Source organism: Gnatocerus cornutus, chromosome 1 (genome assembly GCF_029298725.1).
Source record: "Gnatocerus cornutus isolate USDA-ARS CGAHR chromosome 1, icGnaCorn1.1, whole genome shotgun sequence".
Classification (NCBI taxonomy): Eukaryota; Metazoa; Arthropoda; class Insecta; order Coleoptera; family Tenebrionidae; genus Gnatocerus; species Gnatocerus cornutus.
The window spans coordinates 30908035-30931767 of NC_142233.1; the positions used below are offsets into that span (position 1 = coordinate 30908035).

General features: G+C 39.5%; 8 protein-coding genes and 2 long non-coding RNA genes across 12 annotated transcripts; 6 read left to right on the forward strand and 4 right to left on the reverse strand.

The window, feature by feature from the left end:
• Positions 1-59: 59 nt before the first annotated feature.
• On the reverse strand, positions 60-642 carry LOC148181558 (tRNA-specific adenosine-34 deaminase catalytic subunit ADAT2). The gene has a single exon (XM_088036218.1). It carries the CDS (start codon positions 640-642, stop codon positions 121-123), a length of 522 nt encoding a protein of 173 aa, XP_087892344.1. The 3' UTR covers positions 60-120.
• An 8-nt stretch (positions 643-650) lies between these two features.
• Smug (Single-strand-selective monofunctional uracil-DNA glycosylase) lies at positions 651-1733 on the reverse strand. Its single transcript, XM_088036205.1, has 2 exons — positions 970-1733; positions 651-923 (listed from the first exon to the last, which is right to left on the reverse strand). The coding sequence occupies exons 1-2, from the start codon at positions 1600-1602 to the stop codon at positions 651-653; spliced, it is 906 nt and encodes a 301-aa protein (XP_087892331.1). The 5' UTR covers positions 1603-1733.
• Positions 1734-2999: 1266 nt separating this feature from the next.
• LOC148181560 (uncharacterized) lies at positions 3000-5748 on the forward strand. Its single transcript, XR_015769733.1, has 2 exons — positions 3000-3126; positions 3606-5748. It is a non-coding gene; the product is annotated as an uncharacterized LOC148181560 (long non-coding RNA).
• Positions 5749-7009: 1261 nt separating this feature from the next.
• On the forward strand, positions 7010-7946 carry LOC148181561 (uncharacterized). Its single transcript, XM_088031679.1, has 2 exons — positions 7010-7671; positions 7720-7946. Exons 1-2 carry the CDS (start codon positions 7124-7126, stop codon positions 7742-7744), a joined length of 573 nt encoding a protein of 190 aa, XP_087887805.1. The 5' UTR covers positions 7010-7123; the 3' UTR covers positions 7745-7946.
• A 494-nt stretch (positions 7947-8440) lies between these two features.
• Positions 8441-8875, forward strand: LOC148181562 (uncharacterized). The gene is made up of 3 exons (XM_088049974.1): positions 8441-8447; positions 8499-8640; positions 8696-8875. The coding sequence occupies exons 1-3, from the start codon at positions 8441-8443 to the stop codon at positions 8856-8858; spliced, it is 312 nt and encodes a 103-aa protein (XP_087906100.1). The 3' UTR covers positions 8859-8875.
• On the forward strand, positions 8850-9733 carry LOC148181563 (uncharacterized). Its single transcript, XR_015769735.1, has 3 exons — positions 8850-8940; positions 8992-9223; positions 9276-9733. It is a non-coding gene; the product is annotated as an uncharacterized LOC148181563 (long non-coding RNA).
• A 4207-nt stretch (positions 9734-13940) lies between these two features.
• Positions 13941-15711, forward strand: LOC148181564 (uncharacterized). The gene is given in 5 exon segments (XM_088031659.1): positions 13941-14113; positions 14168-14691; positions 14739-15270; positions 15272-15428; positions 15481-15711. Coding segments are annotated over 4 exon segments (993 nt in total). The 5' UTR covers positions 13941-14113; positions 14168-14549; the 3' UTR covers positions 15643-15711.
• Positions 15712-15838: 127 nt separating this feature from the next.
• LOC148181565 (peptidyl-prolyl cis-trans isomerase B) lies at positions 15839-16754 on the forward strand. Its single transcript, XM_088031668.1, has 3 exons — positions 15839-16093; positions 16140-16347; positions 16392-16754. Exons 1-3 carry the CDS (start codon positions 16001-16003, stop codon positions 16709-16711), a joined length of 621 nt encoding a protein of 206 aa, XP_087887794.1. The 5' UTR covers positions 15839-16000; the 3' UTR covers positions 16712-16754.
• Positions 16755-17153: 399 nt separating this feature from the next.
• Positions 17154-22377, reverse strand: LOC148181566 (chromatin remodeler ATRX homolog). 3 transcript variants are annotated; one of them, XM_088031640.1, is made up of 17 exons: positions 21802-22377; positions 21600-21746; positions 21434-21562; positions 21150-21386; positions 20996-21095; positions 20368-20952; positions 20171-20321; positions 19691-20124; positions 19296-19600; positions 19075-19250; positions 18821-19027; positions 18556-18767; positions 18160-18511; positions 17786-18113; positions 17654-17734; positions 17549-17606; positions 17154-17500 (listed from the first exon to the last, which is right to left on the reverse strand). In XM_088031640.1, the coding sequence occupies exons 1-17, from the start codon at positions 22145-22147 to the stop codon at positions 17200-17202; spliced, it is 4149 nt and encodes a 1382-aa protein (XP_087887766.1). In that variant the 5' UTR covers positions 22148-22377; the 3' UTR covers positions 17154-17199. The 3 variants fall into 3 exon arrangements, with proteins under 3 accessions (XP_087887766.1, XP_087887756.1, XP_087887772.1); XM_088031630.1 differs by having other exon boundaries at positions 20996-21386; XM_088031646.1 differs by lacking the exon at positions 17654-17734 and having other exon boundaries at positions 20996-21386.
• A 177-nt stretch (positions 22378-22554) lies between these two features.
• Positions 22555-23668, reverse strand: Idi (Isopentenyl-diphosphate delta isomerase). Its single transcript, XM_088033272.1, has 2 exons — positions 23199-23668; positions 22555-23153 (listed from the first exon to the last, which is right to left on the reverse strand). Exons 1-2 carry the CDS (start codon positions 23496-23498, stop codon positions 22686-22688), a joined length of 768 nt encoding a protein of 255 aa, XP_087889398.1. The 5' UTR covers positions 23499-23668; the 3' UTR covers positions 22555-22685.
• Between the last annotated feature and the right edge of the window lie 65 nt (positions 23669-23733).

Consider the following 23733-nt stretch of genomic DNA (forward strand, 5'->3'; position numbering starts at 1 on the left):
ACCAATATCTAGTGACAAACATAAAATTACCTAGTTTGGGAGTCCCATGAAAAACTATCTTTTTCAAACATTAAAAAAATAAACATTTATTTCTCTTAAACATTAAAAACATAAAAAAACTTAACTAGGTTTTTTACCCCTAACTTTAACTTTGGAAGGAGGCGCGCTAGGATTAACCCCCTTGTAAAATTCCTTGAGCAAATTCATGGCTTCTTCAGACCGAAATCCCCCTTTGATCATAGTAGTCGTCTGTCGAACAGTACTGACATTAAAGACAGTTTGCCCCCCAAACCTATCATTTTTACAACCAAAAACAACACTTTGTACCTCCAAATCATACAGGGCGTTTATACACATAATACACGGCTCCACAGTCACATAGATGCACACTTGACGGAAAACCTCTTTAAAATCGAGTTCCTTTTCTTTACAGTAGTCCGTCACTTGCTCAATGCAATTAATTTCTGCATGTCTTGTTGCGTTACGTGTTTCATTGACCGTGTTGCGCCCCAACGCGATGATTTCCGAGTTGTAGACGAAAATGCAGCCCACTGGGACTTCTTTGGCGGCGAGGGCTTCATAGGCGAACTTGAAGGCTTTCTCCATAAACTGTTGCTCAACGTCAGTCAACTGGGGGTCCATGATGGCGTTTAATTAGAAGAGGATTCGTCTTGCTCGATCATATACTTGAGAAGATTCTCCTTTTTAAAGAAATCTTCTGCTTTTGTAGCCCAATTCTGGTTGTTCTTGACGCGGGGACTGGGATGGGTCAAACCGACAACTTTAATATTTTTATTGTCTTTAAGGGTCAAGATCGCCCGTTTTTCTGCATATCTGCCGATCCCCACGATGACTTCAGGTTGCAGCAATTGAATAATTTGGTAAAAAAAGCGGTCACAGATCTCCTCCAGCACTTTGGCGTCCTATAAAAAAAATTGAATTAGTGTATCAAAATCTTGGAAAAATTACCTTAATGTCACTCGGAGTCAAGTTGCCTCCGTCACTCTTCAAAAGCGCCAAAGGGCAATAGTTATAAACAAAACAGTTTTTGAAAAACACCTCAGGAGTGACGCACAACTTTTTAATAAGATTCCACAACCTATCGCCGCTCACTTCTGACCTTGTACACGTGAACCCCAAAACGCGGCGCTGGGGACATTCTTTTGCCGGTTTTTCGACATTTTCGTTAATCCCTAACCAATCACGTACTGATTTTATTTCTCCAAAAGGGACGCCCGTTTGGCACATGCCGAAAGGCCCAGGATTCATACCAACAAAAAGCAGTTTCTTGGGGCCTTGGCAGTATTTCGTTACGTAAGTTTCATTGGGTTTGAATGCGTACTCGACGGGATTGTAGATGTACGCCACTGGTGACTTAAATTGTAAGGGTTTTAAAGCAGCGTTGAGTTCTAGTTGGATATTTATGAATTTTTGAGGAAAACTTGAAGCTGCGGTTGGGAAGAATTTTGACTGATCTGGAGGAGGCTCAGCACGTGCGGCTTTAGGGGCTGAAGTAGTTTCTTCGGGGGTGGATTTTTTTGACAGTTTGCGCTTCAACATTGTGCGGACGCTGAATTTACCAACCTTTTCGAGAAATCCCATCAATTTTGATGAAAGCGGAATGTTAGAACCACAGGTTAGAACAGGATTTTAAATGAAAATTTGTTTTCTGTCAACTGTCATTTTACAAACTTTGACAGTGGCTGTCAAAAATGCGACTTTTTAAAAATACGGTGTCTAGAGTTACGATAGCGGTAATGTACATTTCGAGACAAATATACCGTGGAGGATAGAAGTCCGGACAACGAAATAATAAAATTGTCAATCCGACCCACCCAATGTAATTCTTTTCATAATTAATTGATCAACATCATCTACAAAATTTGAGGAAATAACTTGTAAACGTGTTATACTTTCAAAACTAATCAATTTTTATTACAGCTCAGCAGCATTGATGAGAAGAATCTGGTTACAGTTCGTACAGCAAGAGTTTGAATGACAGAAAAGTCACTAAATCTACGCAATAAAAAGTGTACCATACGCGCGAAATTTAAAATAATAAAATAACCCCAGTTACTGACAACCCTGTCAACCCATTTTGCGTAGGAATTTAGTGTTTTTAGTGTATTTTGTAGCATAATTTGCTGCCAACCTCTATGTCAACTGTCGAAATCTCCCAATCTCTCACCGGATATACTATATCATTTTTTCATTATTATTTTTTAAAGCTATTTAATCTTTTCCTGAGTTATTTTTATGAAAGTATTAGCTTTTATTGCTTATAATAACATTAATTTTTATACGATTAGTGCATTTGTTTCAAAGAAAATGATCTTTTACAAATTTTAGATGTACGCCTCTGGAAAAAATCGTTACAGGGTCGTTACGACTGTGACGTGCAATTGTTTTATCATTGACAAACAAAACAATTTCGACTCGTTGTTTGTCCATTAACGTCACAGATTCCTCAATTTTATTAAGGAAAGTCGTTAAAGCGAAATTCCATTATTGAAGATACGATGCGTAAACAACGGGCTCAACCGTCGTTTCTTTACCACAATGGCGCGTAATAACAATAACAATACATTCTAATCTTTTTTAACAAAACTGCGAGTTTATCAGTATTCAAGCGAATTAAGTTTTGAAATTACCTAGTTGTATTCATTTCGTTTGTTTATATCTAATTTTGCTAGAAAAATAACAACGCATTAAATGGAAAGACCCTCCCTTGAATCGCAGCTGCCCGTGACGTCACGGAAGCTCCCGGCGCGTTCCAGATTATTCCTCGATTCCTGGGTAATTAGTATAGAGTTCATTAAAGAGACTTTATGGGCAGATACCGATTGATTTCAACTGGTCGATTAATTCTGATTCATATTTTTGCACTTTCTGTGTCGTTTGAGCGTTTTTTCATGCTAATTTAGCCACATTTCGTGGTTCTACTTTTCCATCCGCAGCGTAGGCTTACATTCTGTGGCGTGACCTCAGTATAAAAAAGGGTGCGTCATTTTTCGACGCCATTTCTGTGTGGGTCGCCGACGAGTGAGGAGTGAAGTTGTGTGCAAGATTTGTTCCTGTCCTCGGGCCACATTCTTCAAAAACCATCAAATTTGAGACTGTATTCAGGTGTGTTATCACTAGCTTTCCTTTAAAAGCGCTGATAAGAGGAGATTTTGAGAAATTTTCACAAATTTGAACCTATGGGTTGCTCGGTCGGCAACAAAGAAACAACCGTTATTTCGTTGTGTGATTGGATCAGTAAAGTAAAATTCAAGAAAACTAGTTGTAAACTGCAAAGGCGTAGAAATCTCCTCGTTCAGGCTGTTTTATCGAACGCGCTTTCGAAAGCTGAGGACGAATTGAAAATGAAGCAACAAGAAAGAAGACTGAAGTGGGAGGTGTTCAAGGCCAAGGTCACGGAGAAAGTTGACGGGTCGAAGGACGTCAGATGGGACGATGCCGTTTGCGAGGAAATCAACACCGGTTTAGACCAGTTCATGAGCCAAATGAAACTGGTGCACTTTTCCAGAGCTTGATATTCTTGTGTAGCATAGAAGATCGATGTGATATTATTCTGTGATTTTATGGGAGTTTTTTCATTACAGTCACCTGGGGGGCCCAACTGTCCGAACCTGGTTGCCAGGATTGTGCCCGTTTTCGGTTTGTAATGTATCACTCAATGTACAAATTAATTTAAGTTTGACTCGTGAATAGTGTGAATAGTATTTTTTTTAAATTTGAATTAATAAAAAAAGACCAAAGAAATCGAGTAGTTTCACATCTGCTCTCCTGTTGTTCCTGTGTACTAATTGTTTTGAATTTCCATGTTGAGCGGAGTCCTGCTGGTAAAGGTACCTTCAGACGACTTTGACCCAGAAAGCACGTTGCGCACGGCTAGGGCGACACCCAAGTGGTAAAACCTGAAGTATCGTTCTTCCTACTCGACCACCACTTGTTAATTTTTTGTGAACATCAAAAAGGCGCCCCATTGAAGTTCACAAATTATGAACAGCGGTGCTGCACTTTTGTTTGGATGAATGTTTGAGGATGAATCTCTCATTAGGTTGGCAGTCAAATCCCAAAGCTGCCGAGAGGAATTGGACACACTTTCCGTTACGGAACGATCGAGTAACGGTAAAGTACCTTTTGGTCCTAATTATGCCACGATATGTGGCTTGTTTGGAGTTTTTTTGTCAGGTCAGAATTTACCAGAAGGAAATCCTGGTCATGAGCGACCAGATGACGAATTTTAAGAGCGGAGGATTGCGGTTAAAGGCGAAAAGAGAAAGGTTATTTATGCGTCAAATGCCAAGGTGTGAAAGCGAATTTTAATGAGGGAAGAGAAAGTTGCAGCAGGAGATAGGAGCCAGCCAGGTATTTGAAATGAGTTGGCTTACGTGAGTTTTTAGGAGTTTCTTTAAAACAAATATTTGACGTTAATTAAAAACTTGAATTCATAATATGTCAATTAAATAATGAAGTATCTCAAGAGGATAAGGGAATTTCAACAGTCCACGATTCCGGAAGATAAGAAGGCATTCTAAACAAGTAGATTTTAATTCTAAATTTCATTCTTTAAACATAAATGAAGAGTTGAAGGTAACTGTTTGAATGTCCAAATGTTACGAATATTTGCAGATGCTTGAAGACTTCTGGATTAGTTACAACTCTTGCATGATTCCAAGAATTTAGTTATTTAGTCAAACGTGATTTTTTTAACAGTTGTCTTATCAAAGGAACAAAGAAGCCAATCTTCCACTGCAATTTCAGGTCTTCACTAAAATGAAAAGCAGAAAGTGGAAGACCAACTGGGAAATAACAACTAGTAGAGTAGCTTAAAGTAAATTTTTATCCCATTAAGAGAACGAAGACAAATTGAATTGCGTGGAAAGTAGGTACTCAGTTACATATAATGTGAGGTTTTCAGTCAGCAGTTCGCGGCACTTCCGCACTAGCACAAGTTTTTATACCATTAAACTCCACATAAATAAAAGGCACCAGTTTCATCAATGCAGCAGTCTGAAGACAACGTGAAGTAGGTACGATGTCTGTAGAAGCTCACTACTTTGTAGGCTTACGTTCAAATATTGCCATAAAACGCGCAGTTTGAAGACTTACGTCAGTGCTGGAGCAGTTTTCATTTCATTCCATTTATTACTCTTCCGTGAAATACCAACTTTGGGAACATAATCAGGTACTTTTGGCATTTTCCACAATGTAAATCGTTTCCAGAGTCGTCAAAGGAAAATTAGGAACGTAAAGAAGCCCAAAGTTAATTTTCATATTGATTCATAATCCAGAGCGAGAAACAACAAGTAATTAGCATATAGCAAAAAGTAACTGATCTAATTAGTCAATTATGAACAAACAAGTTTAGAGGATCGACTATCCAAACTAGTTTCCCCAAGGTATTCGTCATATTCCGTCAATCTTGATTGTAGGCTAAAATGATGCACTAAACCCCTTGCACTCATCAGCACCAAACAACTGGAATGAAATAGGCAAAACTGCCAAGTATCATAATTATTTATTTTGCGATGTTACATATTGAAGTTGCAGTCCTGAACCTGAACTACTCATAGTTAGGTGCGATTATTTATATCATATTAGAAAAAACTCTTATGCTGGTGTCCTGGAATGAAGATAGGAGTCATTAGCGTATGATTTTTTACGTTTGGACCTATGTCAAAGTTAACCCGTTCTAGATCGAAGTTCAATTAATAAAATTGGATTCTTTTCCCAAAAGTACCAATCTGCGCAAGATTTTGGAGACATCCATAAAATCGTAACATTTTCAAATCGGAGCAAGAATGTATCTGCGGAAGAGGAACCAAATTCGTAAACGTTTTTATTCCTTACGTTTCGTACCAAACTTCGTTTTAGATAGGCCAGCGTCGTTCTCGCGATATTCAGCAAGAAAGTACAACTCGTATCTCGTTAACAGGCCGTAGCTGATAATTCAACAGAACCAAGAGGAGAACCTTTTGAAAATCGTACCCATTTTTAGAGTTTTGATGCGTTCCATCGTAGATGGTAGATCGACGCGTAGATCAACACAGCAGCAGAATTTCTACCGGAAGGAGATCCGTATTCACAACCTCTTCCCGTTTCGTGCTATGATCCAGAGTTTTTCTCGCTCTCACGTCGCCACATCCCGAAAATCGCAGCAGGGAACCGCTTGAACCGAACCAAAGAGGAACTTCCGAAATCGTATCAATTTTTGCCTTTTCAATTTGGACCAAAGTTGCATCTTTGTAGATCAACAATTCAGCAGCAGAATTTCTACCCGAAGGAGATTCGAATTCACAAAATCTTTCCGTTTCGTGTGCTATGATCCAGAGAAGTTCTTCTCGCTGTCGCGTCGCCAATATTCCGAAAATCGCAGCAGGGAACCTCTCGAACCAAACCAAAGAGGAACTTTTGAAATCGTATACATTTTTGCCTTTTCAATTCGGACCAAAGTTGCATCTTTGTAGATCAACAATTCAGCAGCAGAATTTCTACCGGAAGGAGTTTCGAATTCAACCTCTTCCCGTTTCGTGCCATGATCCATAGTTCTTCTCGCTGTCGCGTGGCCAACATCCTGAAAATCGCAGCAGGGAACCGCTCGAACCGAACTGGAGAGGAACTTACGAAATCGTATCCATTTTTTGCTTTTTTGATCAACAATTTAGAAGTAAAAACGTAATCCGGAGGGACGTCCCAACCTCGCAAATCCTCGTTTCGTGCTAAAGTTCGTTGTAGATCCAGAGAAGTATCGCTTTCTTGGTCAGGGATGAACTCGCAAAAATCGGAAATCTCGGTAGCGAATACTGCAAGAGGAACTCCACGTTGTAGATCGACATCACGTCAGAAAATGTCACCACTTCACGTGGAAGCTCTTCAAGGTTTTACTGAAGTGGATAAAACCTAGAATCGTAAAGACATCTTGCGCGTCGTGTCAAAGTTAGTTTTAGATGCCTCAAAGAATTTGCCGTTGTGTTCCTTCGTCAGAACATTCTTAAACTTCAGTCGGGATCCATTCAATGCGGGGCCCCCGAAGAGTGGAAGTTTCATAGGATTTGGCTGCTGCGTGAAAAGTGGACCTAAGCTCGTAAAAGCGTTTTATCTGAGTGTCGTGGTTATGTTAGTTTTAGATAGCCCAGAGAACTTTCCGTTGTGTTATTTCGCCAGCACATTCTTAAACTTCAGTCGGCATCAAATCAAAGCGGAGCACCCGAAGAGCGGATTTAGCTGCTGCGTGGAAAGAGGACCTAAGCTCGTAAAAACGTTTTATCTAAGTGTCGTGGCAATGTTAGTTTTAGATGGCCCAGAGAACTTTCCGTTGTGTTATTTCGCCAGCACCTCCGGAAACCTCAGTCGGTGTAGCACCAGTTTCGACCAAATCCACGCGGAGGGTTTGAAAGTTGTGAAATCGTATCTACTTTTCTTGCTTCCGGTGTCTCAAATTTACAACGTTGTAGATTTCGTCACCATATTCTTCGAATTTGAAGAAACCGCGAACCGTGTGCCTGCGTGGACCACCTCTTCAAAACGCGTCTATTCCAAGAAATTTCGTGCGAACTTGGCGTCGCCGCAATTCAAACGAAAAAGCGTGGAAAATGTTACGATTCTTCGTCGCCAGCAGCAAAGAAAAGCGATCGCAAGTATTTTCAATTTTGCGCAACCGAGGTAACTGTTGTAGGACGCCTTATCTAATTTCTACAATACGACTTGAAGCCTCCACGAAAAAACTCGGAAATAAATAACTCTTGCCTCATGTTCAAAACGAAGACTCCATTTTCTGTTCTTCCCCGAAAACACCAGGATTTCTTCTCTCAACACAGCAAGTATTCCTGAATCCGGCCAAATGTTGTGTTATAGGATTTCCTTGCAATAACTTCTCGACACTCCACATCTTCATTTTCCTACTTTTCTACAAAATGAAGAATTGTGCCGTACTTGTTTTCGGATCGTTCCATTTTACTGCTGGCCAAACTCCAAATTCTTATCCGAGAGATCCCAGTTCCTACAGAACGAAACTGATTGGGGATTAAGGTACTGACAAAATACCAGACATCCAGTTCCGTCTTTTGTAGAGGTTCCACCACAAATTTTGCGCTACTCTTTGAAACAATTGGACTACACTAGGATCGCCCCATAAAATTTACGCCTTGAATTTTAATCATCCTGAAGATAAGACTAAAACTAAAGGGTCCGATTCTACTGTCACTATTACAACGTTACTTCACCTGAAGACGCTAAAGGTACGAATGCATTACAAATCGACAACTAGTGGTTTGCAGTTCCCTTGGAGTCATGGTAGTTTCGGATTCTTCCTCTTCTCTTCAGGATAATTGTTCTTAATAAAATTCCCGGGACTCCTTTGCATCTAGCCATCGGTCTAGAAAGCGAGAAGGTAATCGTGCCATATCAAACAACACTGCGATTTTGTAGAAAGATGTACCGCAATCCGCTCAAAAATTGATCAAAGAAAAATGTCGTCCTAAGTCGTTAAGCGCAGCTCAGTGCATATAGAAAACCAAAAACATGGTTCACTTCATATCTAAGTTTCAACTTCCATGTCAGCCCTCCAAAATATTTTAAGTTTTTACCAGGCACAACTAGAAGAACCAAAGTAGCCTTCACCATCATCATAAGGTAATATTAATGTTTGAATTAAGACTCGATGTGCTATCATTTATGTCAAATTCAGAAGAAAAGAAGATTCCAACATCAGCCCGAGGACAGGAAATCTTCAACCATCCGTAACAATTTACTGTCATACCGTTGTTCAAAAACATTGTCATTTACTGGCAACATCTTGTAATCGCTTATGGTTACGAAACTGTACCTTCAATCATCACGTTGTGAAATAAATGCTGTTGTAAGGAAAGTAGCGTCTTTTTTATGACGATTTGGATCACTTTCAGAAGAAGGATTTTCGTCGTGGAATCTAAGGTGAGATTTGCACATTTTTTTAATGCAACTGTTTAACTGAAACATTTACAGGTTTTTGTCGTCATTCAGTTTAAAACAAAAACATCAATTAGGCATAACCCAGTTATATAAGTTTATTACAAAACCTTTACTAGAAGTTTATTAAAAACGGTCAGCTTTCGCCAGTTTTTGCTAGTTTTTTTTTTACAAAAAAACGCCGTTCATTTGACGAACTGCTGTTACGAATATTTTACGTTTACTGGCGTATAGAGTTGTGAGGAAGCGTCAACGCGTCTAGGCTAAGGTAACCCTGTTATAATTTTACTTCAAAGTTTGTTATTTAAAGTTGTTTTCAGAATTGGTGACGTAACCGATTAATGGATATGATTTTTCGTCTCCTTCAGCAGTGATTTCTGTTCGTTAACTTTCAACGGTAGCATAAGAAAGTCTTTTCTAGGAACAGGGAATGAAGAAAGAACAACGAAGAAAAATTCAACTGTTAAAAAGAAGTGGATTTCTTAACGATGAACAAAGAATATTTTGTTTTGAAGAAAAATGAAAAAGGAAGAGGATTCGACTTCGAGGAAAAAAAATGGACTCGTCAAGGAAGAACGAAGATGGATTCGTCAACAAGGAAGAAAGAAGAGGATGCGACTTCGAAGATGAAAGAAGAGGATGCGACTTCGAAGAAGAAAGAAGAGGGTTTCGTCGACGCTGAAGAATGAAAAGGTTCCGACTTCAAGGAAGAAAGAAGAGGATTCTACTGCGAGGAAACAAAGAAGAGGGTTTCGTCATCGCCGAAGAAAGAAAAGAATCCGACATCGAAGAAAAAACAAGAGGATCCAACCGTTGAAGAATGAAGATGAGGACCCGACTTCGAGGAAAAAAGAAGAGGATTTCGCCATCGCCGAAGAATGAAGAGGCTTTCGTCATCACTGAAGATTGAAGAGGATTCGACTTCGAGGAAGAAAGAAGAGGGTTTCGTCATCGCCGAAGAAAGAAAAAGGATTCTACGTCAAGGAAGGAAGAAGAGGCTTTCGTCGTTGCCGAAGAATGAAGAGGATTCTACGTCGAGGAAGAAAGAAAAGGGTTTCGTCATCGCCGAAGAAAGAATGGGATTTTACATCGAAGAAGAAAGAAGAGGATTCTACTTCGAGGAAAAAGAAGAGGGTTTCGTCATCACTGAAGATTGAAGAGGATTCGACTTCGAAGAAGAGGATCCATTTTCGAGGAAGAAAGAAGAGGGTTTCGTTATCGCCGAAGAAAAAAAAAAGGATCCGATTTCGAGGAAGAAAGAACAGGGTTACGTCATCGCCGAAGAAAAAACAAAGGATTCGACGTCGATGAAGAAAGAACAGGATTCGACTTCGAGGAAGAAAGAAGATGGGTTCCCCATCGCTGAAGAATGAAGAGGCTTCGACTTCCAGGAAGAAAGAAGAGAACCCATCTTCGAGGAAGATAGAAGAGGGTTTCGTCATCACTGAAGAATGAAGAGCATTTGACTTCGATGACAAAGAAGTGGGATTCGCCGCTGAAGCAAAAGTTACTCTTTCTATTACTTTCTCATGCCTTCGGCTTTTGATCCACACCAAAGAAAACTGTTTCCCTAGGAGAACAAGTTTTTGCAAAATTTCGTGGAAAATTAAAGAATTAAGAAAAGAAAGGGATATATATATACAGGGTCTATCAGAACTAGCGGACCAAAATGAAACGATGTATTCACAATCTTCTGGGAATAATTGGAAAAATGTTTAAAAAAATCCATCTTTAATAGTGATCAGAAAATGAACAATTTAAACTAACCAATCGTGTTGCTGATGTTAAGTTACCTGAAAATTAGCTTTTCCTGCTTTATTTGTAACTATGGATGCATCTTAAATATTTTTGCATTGTTGTTACACTGACGTAATTTTTTAGGTGACGTCTTCTCATAAAAATTGACAAGTTTATTTTAAGACCAACAAAATGAAATAATAAACTCAAACTTTAAAATTAACAGAATCCGAAAAACAGATTAGTAAATGAATACAGAAATAACAAAAATGAATGAATTAGCGGTATAAATTTGAAAAAATAGGTAAATAGTTTTTAAAGTAAATGTTCAAAATTTCTTCCTTCCACTTGAATGCACAGAGCAGCTCTTCTCAGTAGACTTGCCCTAGCATTACTGACCATTTCAGCTGTTATTGAAGCAAATGCTTCTTGAATGCGGTTTCTTAACACGTTAATATTTTCAGGCATATTTCGGTACACCAAATTCTTGACGTGTCCCCAAAGGAAAAAATCTAAGGGCGTAAGGTCTGGCGACCTGGGGGGCCAACGTCTTGGGCCTCCGCGGCCTATCCATGCATTAGGAAATCTAACATCTAAATGGTTCCTAGTTACATTTGCAAAATGTGCTGGGCATCCATCATGTTGGAACCAAATATTGTTAATGTCAACATTTCTTAATCTTTGTAGAGGAATATTGTCTAGCAGCATGTCCAAATCATCAACTAAAAAATTTGTATAAATTTGGCCGTTGAGTCTGGCGGGAAATTCGTACGGGCCAACCTGAAAGAATGTGATGTTTTATAATTGCGTATAACTTGTTCTCAAAACAATTTACTATGGCGTTCCCAAAAATTCCAGCCCAAAGATTGACAGAAAATCTTTGCTGGGGATTACTTTGCCTGAAGACGTGCGGATTATCTCGCCCCCAAACATGAAAATTTCTTTGATTGAAAAATCCATCTTTTTGAAAGCAAGATTCGTCTGTAAACAATATGCTTTTGACGAAGTTCTCATTTGCTTCATGTTCCCGCAGAAGCCAAGTACAAAACTCCACTCTTAGAGGATAATCTTCCGGCGTAAGACATTGCACTTTAGTATAATGAAATGGGTGCATTCGTTCGTCTTTAAGAATACGTTGAACAGAAGAGGTGGACATTTCAAGATTTCTGGCCACAATACTAATGCTCGTTTCAGGTTCCCCTTCAAAAATCTCAATAACCGCTTCCTCGTTGTCCACGGTTCTCGCAGTTCTTGGGGCACCCCCAACCTCCCTTCTGCATACTTTTAAATTACCAGATTCTCTTCCTCTCTGTACTAATCTTAAAATAACATTTCGGCTAGGCTGTTCCCTATTTGGAAAACGAAGTGCGTATTGCTGGATAGTAGCTGTTGCACTGCGATTACACTCTCCATACAACAAGACCATATCAAAATATTCTTCCGGGGTAAACATAATTAATTATTAAATACAATGAAACCACAAATCAACGTTTGGAATGACTGTCTAATTGTCAGAAATACTTTGTTATGACATAACAGTCAATTATTTTTTGCAACAATTAAATAGGTTTCTATGGTAAAAAATATATGTTTTAAGGTAATTTTACATCTACAACACGATTGGTCAATTAAAACCGTTCTTATTTTAAAAGCCAACAAGAATGGATTTTTTTAAACAATTTTCTCTTTATCTGCAGAAGATCATTTATCCATGGGATGATTTTGGTCCGCCAGTTCTGATAGACCCTGTATATATAATCACTCTGAAAGGAAGAATGAAGATTTAATTTTGTTGATTCCAAATCATGACAATCTAACGCAACAAGCACAAAGCAAGGATTTTTAGAATTTCTGAAACCCTTTCCAACATAAATACTTCTCGATAACTTCTCACCAATCCACTCCAAAAGCGAAGAAGTCTACTCTTTTCATTATGCACTAAACTTTTAGAATTTCTTCGGAACTTCGCACATGAAGAACATTAATATGCAAGCCCTTTTGACAGAAATTAAAAAATGCGACGGTTACGAAGAGGCAGCTTCCACTACGTATCAAGTTTACAGCGTTGTAGATGTCATTCATTATATTCTACGAATTTTCACTTGAAATTGAAGAAATCACGAGTCTTACGTCTGCGTCTATTTAAAAAAGAAAATTACCCAAACTTATGAGTCTTCAAACGAACATACCATCAATTCCAAAATTGACGAAGAAGTTTACGATTTTTGCCTTCTCAAGCAAAGAAGAATTATCAATTTTTTTCACTTCTTGAAGTTCTTCATACTGCGGAGGAATCATGAAGTCTATCCAAGAGGATGTTCCAATACATAATCGTATTTTCAATTTCAACAATTGTTTTGTTTGGAAGATGGAACTACCTAATTGCGAAACGTATAAAAACAGAAAAAATCCACATTCGGCGGAAGAAAAAAGCAACCATCTGAGTACCAAACCGAATTCCATTTCAATAAAGAAAAAAATGAAATTGAAGTAGATGAAGTAATAAGATTCATGGTCCATCGAAGGTTTCGGACAGAAAGAAAAAAAAATCTTCGATGAACAAGCAAGACTCCTCTTCATTAAAAAAATGAGGGACGATTGAAAAAGAAAAACAAGTGGCTTTGATTACAGCTATGATTGATCGAAGAAAAGAGAAAAATGCACCTTCATGGAAAATCGCATTAAAAATTTACAGTGGGAGCAGCAATGTCATCGTATTAAGGTAATTTGTTATTTTAGTCTTCGACGCTTTAATAAATGTTTTTTTTTTCTTTCAGGATTCTCGCTGCTGGTAATGGGTTTTATGATTTTTGTTTCGACTTCCACAGCGTTTTCTCACCCTTTTAGCTTTTGCAAGCAACACAGAACAAAGCTTTTTTCTAGGAGAACAGGTAATCACCTAAATTGGTGGAAGATTAGTTAAGAAGATTCGTCATCGAGAACGAAAGAATTTGTGGAGAAAGAATTTCGACTTTGAGGAAGAAAGAAGACTTTCCTTCGGAGAAGAAAGAAGAGGATTCGCCTTCGGAGAAGAAAGAAGAGGATTTGCCTTCGGGGAAGAAAGAAGGAGATTCTGCTTCAGGGAAGAAAGAAGATAATTTGGCTTCGGGGGAAGAAAGAAGAGGACTCGCCTTCGGGGAAGAAAGAAGAGGACTCGCCTTCGGGGAAGAAAGAAGAGGATTCGGCTTCGGGGGAAGAAAGAAGAGGATTCGGCTTCTGGAAAGAGAATTCAAGGCAGATGAAAAATGAAAAGGATTTGTCGATGATGAACTAACAACATTCCACACATGGGGTGAACTTCACGTTGTATTAGAATACTGTTTCAGATCGTTAGCAGGAAAATAGTCAACAGGGAACAACACTAGAAAATACGGTGTTCATTCAAAAAGTAAAAAAAAAGAAACATCGTTTTTGTAGAAAGGTAAGCGGTACGATTTTTGTGTTTGACGAGAATTAATTTAAATTTTTTTTGCAGGATTTAGAATAGACGGGATAATTCAACTTCCGCAAGGACATCGCAAAAACGTCAACGTGGAAAAGAAACAATGTGATCTTTAAAAAGAAGAAACGTAACATTCAACAGACGCGACTGAACTGAAAAAAGAAGACTTGCAAATTGGTTCATCTGAGCATAACTTTTTATTACAATAAAAACTGTTGGTCTCACTTGTACAACTATAATTACAAATAAATACTCTAGAAGACTCTGTCGTTTGAATTTTGCACTTCCTATTAGTTCCATCAAGCGATTTTCTGCTCCAAGTTTTTGCATAAGAGCTCTAACAGAATCCTAACTGCTCCAGGTTTTAAACTTTGTCACACTTCGCAGTTCTCTTAACGCCACGAACAAGATCAACATGTGGCAGTTGGTCCTAAATCTGTACTTTTCAATTCATTTAATCAGTGTGAAAAGTGCCTGGGTAGAAATCCCTCCAGTTCCTAGCAAACAACCACCAGAAATGCCGCCCCAAGTCAGAAAACCGGCGCAGTTTGTTTTTGGTAAGTTTCAAATTCGAGAATATAATGTTTAGTAACGTCGGTTCTAGGAGCTCCAAAAGTAAGTTTTATGGATCATCCAACAACTCCATCACAGAGGATGTTAACAACTGTACCAACGACAACCATTGCGAATTATAAAGACTTATTGATAGGGACGATCGCACCTTTGACCACAACGCTGACACCTCGCAGGATGCCGCCACCGACGTCCCATACCACTCCTCCACCGACACCACATAGGACTCCGCCACCGACATCTCATAGGACTCCGCCACCGACACCTTATTGGACTCCTCCACCAACAACCCCCATGACCCAGCAACCAAATGAATTCACCACCTCAAAAATGCGGAGTCAGGAACCACAGAATTACTCTTCTAAATCCCGGGAAAATAAAACGGAAAAATTAGAGGATTCATACTCTGGATTTTTACCGCTTCTACAGAGCATCCAAGAGACCCTTACAACCAACGCCAAGAAGTCGCTGAAGAGCAAAATTTCGCTGCTAACGAACTTGAGGGATAATTTGCTAACAAACATCGGTGAGTATTACTTTTTCAGGGAAAGTCTTTTTAACATTGTTAATAGATGAGAGGATGTCGAGTCTTTGGAGTCGTGAAGACACGTCTGAAGCTCGCGGCCACGACGACAAGGAAATGGATTTTCCTTCAAACGAAGGTGCTCTGATGACCATCGGATTTCTGACTTTTGCTGTATTTCTTATTAAACTAGTTCTTGTGAGTGAAAGTTTTACGTAGGAACAAAACAGACATGATTTTATAATTTCAGAAATTAATTCACGCTCTAAAGGAAAAGAGCATGATGAATCCAATGGTTGTGACGACGATGTCACCGGCGTCGGTGGCTTTCATCGGCCGGAAAAAAAGGCAATTGGAGGAGGATGACGGGTTGAACATCCTCCGGTTAATCGAAGAGTATAATATAAGTTAGATTTAATTTCACGTATTTATTATTTATGTAACTTATTTATTATTTTCACTTAATAAAATCTTTTAGCTGGGGGCGTAAATTTTAAAATAAACCGCCACTTCATCTCCGCTCGTTGCTAGCCACGTGACTGGGCGAGCTTCTCTTATTGGTCCCCCACTTTTGTGTTGTCAACGAATATAACCTCAACTTGACGTAAATAAGTTTGACATTTCGATTTGCGTGGCATTGACATCATCGCATTCGACCTATCACGGATTTTTCGTGGCTGCTTTCTATTCGTCCCAAGTCTCCCAAGAAGAGAGAGGAAATCTCCGAGGTTATTAACATTCATTTAGCGCCGGTTCTTTGTCCGAAGAAGATGGTCAGCAAAATATTGTTGTGTTGTGTTTTCGTGACATTGTGTGCCTTCGTCGCTTGCGACGAGAAAAAAGGCCCCAAAGTCACCGATAAGGTAATCTTTACGACCTTTTTATTATATAAATAAAACGTAAAAACAGGTTTGGTTCGACATCACCATCGGCGATGAAGCTGTGGGCCGTATCGAAATCGGCCTCTTTGGCAAAACCGTCCCGAAAACTGTCCAAAACTTCAAGGAGTTGGCGCAAAAACCCGTGGGCGAGGGATACAAAGGCAGCAAATTCCATAGAGTTATCAAAGATTTCATGATTCAAGGAGGCGATTTCACAAAAGGCGACGGAACAGGAGGTTCGTGGGCTTTTGTTAAGTAATTTAAATTAATTTGATAATAGGTCGCAGCATTTACGGCGAACGTTTCGAGGACGAGAACTTCAAGCTCAAGCATTATGGAGCTGGATGGTTGTCCATGGCCAACGCTGGAAAAGACACCAATGGCTCACAGTTCTTCATCACCACAAAGAAGACTTCTTGGTTGGATGGAAGACACGTCGTTTTTGGAAAAATACTGAAAGGAATGGACATTGTCCGCAAGATTGAAAGTACCAAGACTGATAGCAGAGATAAACCTGCAAAAGAGGTTGTTATCGCTGACTCGGGCGCTGAGACCATCGAGGAACCTTTCAGTGTAGATAAGGCTGATGCTACTGAGTAAATTGATCAATTTTTTACATAGAGATAATAAAAATTTTCTACAATGGTCCGCTTTTATTTTGCAGCCAGATATAAAATCCCTTTTTCCTAAACATGTTCACAACTCCAACCAGTTTAAAAACATTATAATTGCCTTTCCAATTCATAATAGGAGAAAAAAAGTCATGATATAAGAATATCTCTGAAGCCTGACCTGATTGAGCAAACTGCTGAGACAGATTCAAAAATTGTCAGTGTGACCACACTTTCCCTGCAAAAAAAAACAATTGAATCATCCTAATGTCTAGAAACTCACCTTAGCTACTTAACTTAAGCCAGCTTATCCTTCAACATCCTTATTAAAGCAATCCCCTCGTCTTTCTCCGTTGACTTGATCGCCGATTTTAACATCCTAAACGGCGTCTTTGCTGTAAAAGCAAACAGGTCCGATTAAAACAAATCTATGCAAAGAAAGATTCATTCATTAACCAACAAAATACAACTGAAAAATCACAAAATTTTATTTAAGGAATAATTAAATTCGCCGCTCGGACTCGCTTCGTTGTGTCTTGGTTGCTCCCGTATCACTTTTTTAACGTTTTCCCTTAAATTCTGTAGGGTTTCTGATGTTGGATAATGAATACTCGAATTTGGTCTCCACATTTGGTTGTTATTCGCGACGGCCGCAGGGTTACCAACCAAACGTATGGTAGTGTTCGGTGGACGCGGGAAGGGCCGCGGATTATTTTTAAACACGGTAAATAAGTTCTGTGGAGTAGTGATAGGCGTACCATTGGTCCATAGATTTTTCCTGCAAAAATCGGTTGAAAACGAACAACTCAGTTGTACCAACACTTACGGGATAAAGCCTCGAACATTGTTGTTCATTGGGTTTGGTACCATCGAAGTATTAGCCCCTGGAATAAAAAATAAGTCGCTGTAAAATAAGTTAAGTCATATTTACTTCCGAGTGGAATTGCAAGGTTGACAGGGTAAACGGGTGGTCTGGTAACTTGGTTGTTTAATAGATTTCGTGCTTCTAATTCTAAGGTAAACAAGTGCAACATTAAGAAAGCGACACCAAGCAATTACATACTCGCAGCTTCTTCCATGTTGTTGAATTCCTCCCACGCTAAAGTCTTGTCTTCGTCGGTAAGCTCGTCCTCTGGGCGATTTTCCAACAGGGAATTGTGAGGATGGTACTTGTAGATATCAAGAGTGTTTCGCAGCAGTTGTGCCAATAGTTTGTCCGTTGGTACTGTCGGAATGGGTCGTTCCGCCGTGTACAGTCTAAAATCAACATTATACATCTCTTGTAGATCCGTCGAGGTGATCTTCCTCGTGAAGTGGAGTTTATCCACAACTGTCCCTGATAAATGTAACTTAACCACGCATCGATGATAAATCTTCTCCTCCATGGTCGCCTAAAACAACCCAACTAAAACAAAATTTGTCACAAAGGCGACTTACCAGAGACAACAGCCTGTAAATAAAACACTTCTTGCTCTGACCAAACCTGTACACCCTGTACATACTCTGAGCATCCAACGAGGGGTTGTGATTAGACCCGATCATGATCACGCGATTCGCCCCTATAAGATTCAACCCCAAACCCCCAACGCGGTGAGTTAGTAAAAATACTTTCGCTAGAGCATTAGCATTGAAATTTGTGCAAAGTGTATCACGATTGTCTATACACGTTTCACCATCCATTCTGTAGTAATCAAAATTGGGCCGCCAGGAAGGACAAATTGACGTTCCGCACGTCTTTAGGAAGTGTTCGATAAGATCTAGCTCTGCTCTCCGCTGACAAAAAATCAATCTAAAGAAAAAGTGAGAAAATGTTTTGGTTTTTGGACGACATACACTTTGTCTCCTTGAAGAGTTGCTTCGTCGACGATATTTAAAATCAGTCTTAGTTTGGGGCTGTGGTCCACATTGCGGGCCACGTCTTCAGGAATGGACGATTTGAACCAGTCGCGAGCGACTCTTTCGTTGGCGGATTCGTGTTCGTCGTCCTCTGAAAAGCCGTCTTCTGTTCGTTGTTTCTTCTTTTTTTTCGACTTGGTTCTGTTGTACTAAAATGGTACTTAATTTGTATAGAACTTTTGAAAACTTAAATAAAAATTACATGTAACTGAAGGGCGTAAGGATGAAGATTGTTGATGTTGAGCATCATGACATCAGCCAAGTAACCAGTGCGCAATTCTTTAGCGCTCGTTTTTACTAAATAAATATACTTTTGGTACAGTTCCATCTGTACTGGCCCCAGCTTGACGAAAATTGTATAGTCAATAATTTCCGGGAGGTACGACGCCAGAACTCCGGACTCTACTCTCTACAACAAGAACTGTACACTTTAATCTTATAAACAGTCCAACTCACATGAATAGTCTTTTTCAAAAGCTTGTTAAGCACATGCGTCCGCTTTTTCATCAACTTGATATCTTCAGGTCTAGAATCATAGTACTGCCCGTTCGTAATAGGAGTAGCAAACCGATTCAAGTACTCTTTGTCGGTTCCCAGAAGATGTGGTTTAACGAAGTTCACCATCCAATAGTCTGAAACACACGATCAGTACAAGTTACCACGTCTCATTCTCTTACATTCTTTCAGATTGTTCTGCAGCGGTGTCCCTGTCAACACAATTCTTCGTTTCGTCTTCACTTGCACCAGCGCTTTGGATCTCAAAGTTTTGTCGTTTTTGAGCTGGTGGCCTTCATCACAGACTATTAAGTCCGGACCTGGATTGACGAGGCCTTCATAGGCCGTTTTTATACCCTGAGCAGACACTCGAGTTGATAGTTTTTTGTTGGTGAGGATTTGGAAAGTCTCGTAGCCCATGACTAGGACGCCACCAGATTCTCGCCAGGATTTAATAGTTCTGATTTTTCCGGTCACGTCACCTTTCCTATGGCGAAAAAACAAAAATGCGAAAAGGCTTTGGCATTATTTTACATGCTAAATTTAAATAGATATTGATATCAACTTTAAGACTTACATAATGAAATAGCGCCGCGTTATCAGCGACGTCTGCACCTGCGTCCCCACGTTCTTGAGCGACTTCTTGAACTCATTCTTCCAGTTAGTAACAGTAGACAACGGACATATAACAAGCACGTGTTTGGTGTTTGTGACACTATGCTTAAAAAGTGTGTGGATCAAGGTGATAACCTGTAACGTCTTCCCCAAACCCATACAGTGAGCAAGAATACATCCAGTTCCCGGTTTCTTCTTCAACATCGCAACGCTCTCATAGCAAGCCTCCCACATAAAAGTCACACCTTCCTTCTGATGCGGTTTCAACATCTTCGCCAAGTTGTAATCGACGGTAATCAGAGGCGTCCCAGTCGTAACATCCATGTCCAAGACAAACTCCTCCCGTTGTGACACTTCGAATTGCGACAGCTCTCGTTGCGACTGAATCGACTCAATCTGCAGAAAAACGTTAAAAAGTGAAGAAAAAACAAAAGAAACGCACGGTTTTGGTGTGTTCCTCCAAACGCTGGATTCTTTCATCTTCTTCGTTTTTGGCCCGCTGTGTTAACGCGTTGAGCTCATTATCGGTGATGATAGCGCGGATGTTTCTTCGGCCGCGTTGACCAGGACTTTCGTTAGGCCCCTCCGAGACGCTGTAATAAGAAGTTAGTTTGTTGGGGACCCTCAAGTTTAACTTACAAAGTTACATCATCATCGCTGTCTGAATTCGACTCGGCTGAATCGGTAATCACCATTGTTTCGTCATCGCCATCGTTGGCAATCTTCAACTGTGTTTTCTCTTTACTGTCTTCATCCTCGTCGACCTTTTCGACCAACGGATCATTTAGAACTACATCTGGATCGTCTTCGCTTTCTGAACTCGTACCGAAAAAGATCTCGTTCCTCCAGCTTCCGATCTTTTTTTCCGGTTTTGGATCTTTTTCTACATCGGGCTCTTTGTTTGATTCCTTCTTCGTTTTCTTCTTTTTTTCGGGTTCTGGCTCGTCTTCGCTATCTGAGCTAATTTCGACTTCATCTTCTTTGGCTAGATTATCAGCTATTTGATCTGCTAAGTCTTCAATATTAGGAGCGGCGTCTTGAGGAAGAGGGTCGTCCGCCTCGAGATCTGGAGTTGGACTATTAGATATTGGAGTTGGAATATCGGACGATAATGAGGAAGAAGACGATGAACTCAAAAGTCGGATTCGTTTCCGCCGTTTTTTCCTCAAGTTATCCAGAGCTCTGAGACATTTGCGTTTGTTGATATTTTCAAGATTGCACAACCTGGAAAAAATGTTATTGAAGTCAGCGCAGTTCGAAACTTTACCGATCGATTTCAGAGTCGCTCATGTGGTCAAGTTTCGTTTTCATATTTATGACAAGTTCTTTCAGTTGGACTTCTGGTTCTTCTTCAGACGTTTCTGTATCTGAAACACTATCAAATTCGTATCGAGATTGATGACTTGGTTTCCAATCGTCACTTGAATCATTGTCGGAACTTTCACTTAATGATAAAGAGTCGTCTGACTCTGTTTCAGTGGAGTACGAAATTTCGTCTTCTAGAATCTTCACGGCTTCGTCCCCATCAGCCTCCGTCATTTCCTCGGGGCTCTCTGGAAGCGCTTTATTCAATAAATCTAAAAGGGAGTGATTTGTAGTTTGGTTTTCAGTCTCCTTTTCAGTCTTTTCCACATTCTCAGCTGCAGTGAGGAGTTCAACTAGAATATTTTTGTCAAAACTTGAAAATTGGTAAAGAAACATTTACCATCGTCGTCGTCAAAATCAAAACTCATTGATTTGGCACGTGCTGTTGTTTTCGGGTCTTGATTTTCATCATTTTTGTTCAACTCATCTAACATAGTGTTCAAATCATCAGACTCTCCATCTAAAAGACCTGAGACAAAATTAAAAACCAAGTCATTTTACTGCACCTTGTATGGCATCATTTGTTACAGGCACATCAAAATTCATTATCGTTTTCTGACTATCTGTATCACTAACATCATCTTCATCTTTTGGGACAAGAGTCTCGTTTTTAATAGCGGAAGACTGTGAGCTTTGTTTCTTAGGTGTCGTCTCTAAATCATCCCAATGATAAGTTATTAAGTTATTTGTAATAAAATTTCAACTTACCCTCATCTGAAGTCGTAAATTCTATATCACTATCAGCATTCCTTTTTAAACTAAGACTAAGTTTTTTCTTTGGAGTATCACAATTCTTGGAGTCTCCATTTTTAAGGGCCTCTTTGTACGTAGTAACGGCAGTATCATACGTCGTCATAAACGCTTGTAAATTCGTGTTCATTTTTTCCATAAGAGAATGTACATTTGAGGAGACACTCTCAACTGAACTGGGGTCCAGGGAGTTTACATTCGTAAGATAACGAGTGGATCGTTTGATGACAGAGGCAGACATGGATAAGAGGTCCTGGAGGATTCCTGAAAGGGAAGATTGCAAATTCTGGCACGGGTCAGTCATTATTGGGCAGGAATGAAAAGTTTGAGGTTATGTTTAGAAAATCGGAACCAAGGAAGTTCGCACAGGCACAAGTTAGAAAATTACGCGTAGAGTTGGTCACATTATAATTATCTAGTTTTTCTATGCAAAATACGGGAAATATAAAATTAACACAAATTTCAAATTCAGCACAACACTACTTAGTGGAAATTAGTACCAACTGTTCAGTAAGAAAATCTCTAAATTGAGGCGGGGTTTTTAATTAAATTCAAAACTTCAGTTATTTATAGAAAAAGAAAAGAAATTGTTTTTGATGTAGATCACAGTGAAGATAACAATTTGTTTGTCCTCGAACCGTCTTTTTATCACCTTTGACATTTCGCCTAACTTCACTTTGCATGTGGGGCTATTTTTGGAGATTTTACGCCTTGAAATTTAAATAGGTACCTTTATTTACGACAGTAATACCGTATGTACAATTAAAAAACTGTTGTTAGGCATACAATAAAACTCCAAACAACTTTCCAACTTATAAATTATCTTCAGACCTCAAAATCAACTATTGTTTAATTAAACCCAACTTTGTAATTTTTTGATGATCCTTGAACTGGTCTAAGTCATGCAGGTTGTCCCACCACAACTTGAGTCTATGTTTCAATATCAAATGGAACCACGGGGTCAACGTCCCCAATGTTGGAACATGTTCATCCACATCATCTCTTGGAATAAAACTAATTTCAGAGATTTCATTTGGATTGGGTTTAACAGGGACGTCTCCTTGGAAGAAGAGTACATAGTCAATTTCATGTTCCCCCCATTGCCCATTTCCTTCATCCTTATAATGAATTCTTGTAATATAATTAAATTTCTCCAAAGGTAGCTTGTCTATTGGTATCCCCAGCTCGTGATTCATCCGCCTCTGCGCCGCCTTTTTGACCCCTAAAGCGTCTTTTTCTTCATCTTCCCCGGGAACGTCTGCAATCGGGTGGCTGCAGCAGGAATTGGTGTACAAATTCGGGAACGTGATCTAAAAAATGACGGGTCACAAGAGCTACAAAATGAGGTTATGTACCTTCTCAGGGGACCTCTTCTGCAACAGAAGGTCCCCATGACTGTTGAATAGAAAAACACTAAATGCGCGGTGCAAGGGAATATCCCCCTCCTTGGACACTTTATGACAAACCCTCTTCGATGAAGTCCCTATAACTTTATCGTTTTCATCCACCAAAAACAAATTCTCATCCAAAGCAGCCTCTTGAAGTTTATCATTATCATTGAGCTCACTCTTGGACGACTTCGTTCTCAAGAAACTGGTCTGAAGGGCCCGATTTGCGGTATTCTTGATTAGATTTCTAAAAGAGAGTGTCAACATCGTCTTGAGGTCGGACTTGAATGTTCTAGAAGCGAAGCCAAAGTGCACCACATAAATAGCAATCACCGTTTTTACAGTTTTTTAATAAATTACCGGCGTTTTTAATGTTAATGAAGTTTAATTAAAAAAAAACTCGAGGTAAACGTCACTGTTCAACCTGTCAAAAGAAACAGGTTATGCAACCAAATATACACCAGCGTGACAAGATGCTGTCAATCCCAAGCAGTGTCGTAGA

Coding starts and splice junctions, on each gene's coding strand:
- LOC148181558 (XM_088036218.1), bottom strand. CDS start 642: ATGGACCCCCAGTTGACTGACGTTGAGCAACAGTTTATGGAGAAAGCC.
- Smug (XM_088036205.1), bottom strand. CDS start 1,602: ATGGGATTTCTCGAAAAGGTTGGTAAATTCAGCGTCCGCACAATGTTG. Junction 924..969: donor TGACTCCGAGTGACATTAAG/GTAATTTTTCCA, acceptor TTTTTTTTATAG/GACGCCAAAGTGCTGGAGGA.
- LOC148181561 (XM_088031679.1), top strand. CDS start 7,124: ATGTTAGTTTTAGATAGCCCAGAGAACTTTCCGTTGTGTTATTTCGCC. Junction 7,672..7,719: donor TTCAATTTTGCGCAACCGAG/GTAACTGTTGTA, acceptor TACGACTTGAAG/CCTCCACGAAAAAACTCGGA.
- LOC148181562 (XM_088049974.1), top strand. Junction 8,641..8,695: donor GCCTTCACCATCATCATAAG/GTAATATTAATG, acceptor TGTCAAATTCAG/AAGAAAAGAAGATTCCAACA.
- LOC148181565 (XM_088031668.1), top strand. CDS start 16,001: ATGGTCAGCAAAATATTGTTGTGTTGTGTTTTCGTGACATTGTGTGCC. Junction 16,094..16,139: donor GCCCCAAAGTCACCGATAAG/GTAATCTTTACG, acceptor ACGTAAAAACAG/GTTTGGTTCGACATCACCAT. Junction 16,348..16,391: donor AAAAGGCGACGGAACAGGAG/GTTCGTGGGCTT, acceptor ATTTGATAATAG/GTCGCAGCATTTACGGCGAA.
- LOC148181566 (XM_088031630.1), bottom strand. CDS start 22,147: ATGACTGACCCGTGCCAGAATTTGCAATCTTCCCTTTCAGGAATCCTC. Junction 19,028..19,074: donor TTTTGAAAAAGACTATTCAT/GTGAGTTGGACT, acceptor TTCTTGTTGTAG/AGAGTAGAGTCCGGAGTTCT. Junction 18,114..18,159: donor TTTACAGGCTGTTGTCTCTG/GTAAGTCGCCTT, acceptor GGGTTGTTTTAG/GCGACCATGGAGGAGAAGAT.
- Idi (XM_088033272.1), bottom strand. CDS start 23,498: ATGTTGACACTCTCTTTTAGAAATCTAATCAAGAATACCGCAAATCGG. Junction 23,154..23,198: donor AGAAGAGGTCCCCTGAGAAG/GTACATAACCTC, acceptor GTCATTTTTTAG/ATCACGTTCCCGAATTTGTA.